The 5,327-nt window shown below is 46.7% G+C and overlaps 1 protein-coding gene across 1 annotated transcript; it reads right to left on the reverse strand.

Annotated features, from left to right (window-relative positions):
* Positions 1 to 2,594: 2,594 nt before the first annotated feature.
* Positions 2,595 to 4,194, reverse strand: BEX4 (brain expressed X-linked 4). Its single transcript, XM_044234487.1, has 3 exons — positions 4,057 to 4,194; positions 3,585 to 3,659; positions 2,595 to 3,190 (listed from the first exon to the last, which is right to left on the reverse strand). Exon 3 carries the CDS (start codon positions 3,183 to 3,185, stop codon positions 2,823 to 2,825), a length of 363 nt encoding a protein of 120 aa, XP_044090422.1. The 5' UTR covers positions 3,186 to 3,190; positions 3,585 to 3,659; positions 4,057 to 4,194; the 3' UTR covers positions 2,595 to 2,822.
* Between the last annotated feature and the right edge of the window lie 1,133 nt (positions 4,195 to 5,327).

A 5,327-nucleotide genomic window follows, 5' to 3' on the forward strand; every position in this document is an offset into this window, starting at 1 on the left:
GGTTGATTCTTTTGTTTCCATATTTATTTTTTTGCCAGCCTCTTTAGGGACATTTCCAACTAATAGATCTCCATCATCACCTTAAAAAGTCAGAATGTACTGCACACCTAGACTGACCCTCCCATGGGATGTGTAAGTTAATGGAAGTGTTCACTAAAATAACTCAGCTCTTGGGATGCCTGGGTGGATCAATTGGTTAAGTGTCTGCCTTCAGCTCAGATCATGATCCCATGGTCTTGGGATCAGTCCTGCATAGGGCTCCTTACTCAGCGGGAAGCCTGCTTCTTCCTCTGCCTGCTGCTCCCTCTGCTTGCTCCCCCTCTCTCTCTCTCTGACAAATAAATAGATAAAATCTTTAAAAAAAAGTAACTGAGTTCTCCCTCAATCACTTTCTAATTCCATGACTTATTTTTCCTCCTGGCTATTACTTTTTCCAGAAAGTTCTGTTCTCACCCCTCCACCTCTGCTGAAACATCCAGGAAAGCGTGCTTCCTTGTTTGTCTTCAATCATGTTCTGATCATGGCCCCAAAACTTTACTGTTTGTAGAGAGTTCTGTACTCATACCCCACCATCAGAGAAACTCCCAAGAGAGGGGTCTTAATTTGGTTCTTCAACCAATCATATTGTGACTTTGTTCCCAGACATTTACCACTTCCAGAAAGTTCTGACTTCATCATCCCACACCCTCAGAAACACCATAGAGAGGGGATTTATTTCAGTTCTTCAAAAAACCTTATTCTGAACCTCAACATTACTTCTTTTGGAAAATCTGTCCTCATCTCCCACCACCCCCAAAGAACCCTGATGAGGAGGCTTCCATCAGTTCTCCTTCCACCAGTCAAGTTCTGATCTCACTTCCCACACACAGATTTTTAAAAATTAGGGCTACCTTGGGAAATCTGGGATTGGTGTATGGAAAGGTATAGTATTGATTTTCAGAAGGATCAAAAGGCCATTCATAAACAGCACTCAATCAGCTAGCCTTTATGAAGTGCCTGTGGGTTCACCACCTTGCATTTCCATATCAGACTCTCCATCAACCCCTTCCTCTAGACAGAAGGTGAATGATCATTCCAGCTCCAAAATATTGTAAGGGACACAGGGCTCTCCTTAAATGTTTGCCAATTAAACATGCAGGGATTCTGGGTGTGAACAAGAAATAAACAGTGATTTTGTTAATGTATACTACTGGCAATCAGTACACACATATTTCCAAATCATGCCTTGTGGAGGGGATGTGGTAAGGAGATAAGCACTCTGAACCAGGAACTGTGGTCCCCCCTCTATCACAAACTGGCTATGTGACCTTGGGAAAACCACTTCTCTACTTAGTTTCCTCATTTGTGAAACAAAGTTTGAGGAAGTGACTTTTAAAATTTGTTATTTTTTAAAATAATTTTTACTTAAATTCAACTTAATTAACATATATTATTAATTTCAGAGGTAGAATTCAATGACTTATCACTTGCACACACCACCTAGGGCTCATTCCATCAAGTGCCCTCCTTAATGCTTATCACCCAGTTACCCCATCCTCCCACCCACCTCCCCTCCAGCAACCCTCAGTTTATTCCCTAGAGTAAGGAATCTTACGGTTTTGCCTACCTGTTTTCATCTTTTCCTTCCCTTCCTGTATTGTTCATGTGTTGTTCCTTAAATTCTACATGAGTGAAATCATATGGTATATGTCTTTTTCTGACTTATTTTATTTAGCATAAAACCTCTAGTTCCATCCACGTAATTGCAAATGGCAAGATTTCATTATTTTCTTTTTTTAAAAAAGTTTTATTAGAGAGAGAGCACGAACAGGGGAGAGGGAAAAGCAGGTTCCTTGCTGAGTGGGGAGCCCCACTTGGGGTTTGATCCCAGAACTCTGGGATCATGACCTGAGCCAAAGGCAGATGTCCAACCGACTTGAGCCACCCAGGTGACCCAACATTTCATTCTTTTTCATGGCTAATATTCCATCATACTGTGTGGGGTGCATACACACACACACACACTCCACATTCACAGACACATACATACATACATAAAACAGTGGCCTCAGATTAAAGGTGTACATTAGATTTTTTAAAAAAGATTTTATTTATTTATTTGACAGATCAGAAGTAGGCAGAGAGGCAGGCAGAGAGAGAGATTGGGGGAAGCAGGCTCTCTGCTCAGCAGAGAGTCTGATGTGGGGCTTGATCCCAGGACCCTGGGACCACAACCCGAGACAAAGGCAGAGGCTTTAACCCACTGAGCCACCCAGGCGCCCCGTGTACATTAGATTTACCTGGAAAGTTTGTTAAAAATGGAGATTCTGGAGTGCCCATCTGTGGGTCTGGGTCTGGAGGATAGAAGCCAGATGTTTTACATTCTTAAAAAGCCCCCCTCCCAAGGTGTTTTTATGCCAGTGGTGGACTCATATTCCTTGAAAAACAGTAGGGCATACATATTTAAAATGATATCATAATGTTGAGTTATGAGTTATCTTTGCTCATGGGATGAGAACAACAACAACAGAAAACAAAGACTAGAGATCTTGAGTCCAGGTAGCTAGAAGAGGAAAGGAGTATTAAAAAATAAAGACTAGGGTGAAAGTGGAAGATTGCTTTTTAAACTGCTTTATTAATTTCACTTTATGAAAGGAATAGTTTTTCCTAAAACTGAGTGAAATTGCCCTACTGGACAGAAAATTTTACACTTGAGACAAAACAATATTTAATTACAAACTGGTAAGTGGAAACACCAAAAGCTTTACAGAAAAAGTAAATCACAAAACTACAAGCTTGTAGAGCCGAGGCCACATTAACAACCTTAGAGAAAACCTTAGGTTTCAAGGTATAAGGCAAAAGTCATAATGATTATCAGGTTCAGGAGTCTGGAAGCGCTTATGATGTCTCATTTGCTGCTCCTTAGTCTTTCTCTTGACCTCCATCATCTGCCCTACAAACTTTTCCTCCTCACCTCCCACTTCATTGTGATCAGTATGCCTGCTAGGTATGGCCCACCGAAAATTAGGGACAAGTCGTCTCATTCGCCCCAGCCTGACATTTCTTCCATGCTTCTGGCCTTCACCCCCTTTCGAATTGCGTGATCCCTCTTCATTCTGCACAGGGCCCTGTTCCTCTCCTTCGTTTTCCTGCTGGGCATTTTCCATGTTGACATTTTTCACCACTTGTTTCTGTTTGGACGCCATTGCTCCTAGGAGGTAAGAGACCAGGAAAAGCGCTATTTTGGGGGGTAGGGGTGGGGTGGTGGGACGATCAGCACCGAGGACAGAGGCCCTACTATGCACCTTTCAAAATTCAGAGCCCTGGATTTTAAAGGCTTTTTAAAATTTTACTCTCCCACTGGAGAGGCTCTTTGCACTCTTCAGGGGGATCCCGGTCCGAACCCTCCCCCGCTCCCTCCCTGTCGCTCCTCTTTCCCCTTCCCCACCAAAGCCCACCATTTTCCCTGCCAATTTCTGCCCAGGCCTCTGCAGGCATCAAGATGGAGGTCAGGCTGGGCGGGGGGCGCGGGGGAGGAGAGAATCTGGGGTCTCAGGGCTTTCCGTACTTTCCCCCCGCCCCCCCACACTGTACCCGGCACCGACCTGGGCCTATCCTTGCAGTCTCCTCCTCCCAATTCTCGCCGAGAGTGCGCCGCCGCGACACTTAGACTTGCACACCTGCAGAGGGCCGGGGTGGGGACAGCGGGGGCTGCTGCAGCCGAGCGCTCCCCGCCGACCCGAAGCTACCCAGCTCCGCCCGGACCCGCCACGGCCGCCTCGCCCCCACACCCAGCCGTCCCATCCCCAGCGCTGACCACCATTTTCTACACCAAGAGGACGGGGGCGGGGCGGGAGTGCAAGAGGCAGGTGTTTCCGAAGGGTCGTCGCTTCACCGCCGTCCAGCCCTCGGCTTACCGTTTTCTGCGGCCAAACGCGGGCTGCGAGGCGGCGTGAGCGCTGCGGTCCTTGCGCCGCTTCGCTCCGGGGCAGCCGGCCCTCCAGCAGGGCTCGGCGAGCCGCGTGGGCTATCCCACACCCAGACCAGGGAACGCTCCCCCTCCTCCCGGTCCCTTACCTGCTTCCCCTCCGCGTCTGACTCTTCGGGACCGCTTCTGGCCCGCGCGCCCGCACGGCCACCGGGTGTAGACACCGAAAAGTGAGGCTCTGACGCTACAGCGAGGCGCCCGAGTCAGCGTTGGCGGCTCACGTGAGGCCTTCGTCACCGCGAGTGGCACCGCCCCCATTCCGTGCCGGCTTCTGTCCGCAGGGTGGCGCACAGCCACTTGGCCAGCGCAGTTCCCCTCTGCTGTCGGGTCCTTTTTATTTTATTCATTTATTTGCCAGAGGGGGAAAAAAAGAGCCCAAGGTGGGGGAGCTGCAGGCAGAGGGAGAAGCAGGCTCCTCGCAGAGTAAGGAGTCCCATGCGAAACTGGATCCCAGGACCCTGGGATCATGATCTGAGCCAAGGCAGACGCTAAAGGGACTGAACCACCCAGGATTCCAGAGCCGGGTCCTTCTTAACAGCACCTGTCTGGGCTCTGTGGCTCTCCCTTCTTTGTATATTCCTGGGCGTTTCTGTGCCTGCTGGGGAAAGGCAGTATCTTCTCAGGGGCCTATTGGCCCTTCCCAGTTCTTCCCTGGGGACTTGCCTCTTTTTCTGCTCCTGGGATACATCGCTATCCACTCCAGGAGGACGGGGCAAATTTAAGCAGGTACAGAAAACTCAGTGATGAAGATAATCACATTTTAGTGCAATTTTTAAAAAGTTAATGCAAGGACATCTATGAGCAAGATGTCCCACCCACCCTGCTGCCAACCTGTGGTCCTCTCAGCTACCAACGCTCACTATTTTCTCTATACCAAATGTGTATGTGGGGTGGGGGATCAAGAAAAGATACGGAATTTTTTCTAATTCTTCTTAATATCTTTTTCTTTTGTTGTTCCCTTTTAGTAGAATTGCGTTCTCTTTATAGTTTACACAAACTTTAACTTTTGTTATGGAAAATTTCAAACATATGCAAAAATAAAATGGTATAATGAAAGCCACTGTACTCATCACCTAGCTGCGAAAGTTAACTCATTGCCAGTATTATTTCATGTATCTCCTTACCCACTTTCTACTCTTAGAAATTATTTTTGAAGCAAATCCCGGTCCTAATATTATTTTGCGTGTATTTTCAAAGTACGTGTCTATAAGGACTCTCATGTACTTAATTATATAATTCATATATAATATAATATATATTTATATCACAATAGCATTTTACACCTAACAATTAATAATTTCTTAATATGGTTTTATGTCTGGGGTGTCTGGGTGGCTCAGTTGGTTAAGCGTCTGCCTTG

This window comes from Neovison vison, chromosome X (genome assembly GCF_020171115.1).
Source record: "Neovison vison isolate M4711 chromosome X, ASM_NN_V1, whole genome shotgun sequence".
NCBI classification, from domain to species: Eukaryota; Metazoa; Chordata; class Mammalia; order Carnivora; family Mustelidae; genus Neogale; species Neogale vison.

Coding starts and splice junctions, on each gene's coding strand:
- BEX4 (XM_044234487.1), bottom strand. CDS start 3,185: ATGGCGTCCAAACAGAAACAAGTGGTGAAAAATGTCAACATGGAAAAT.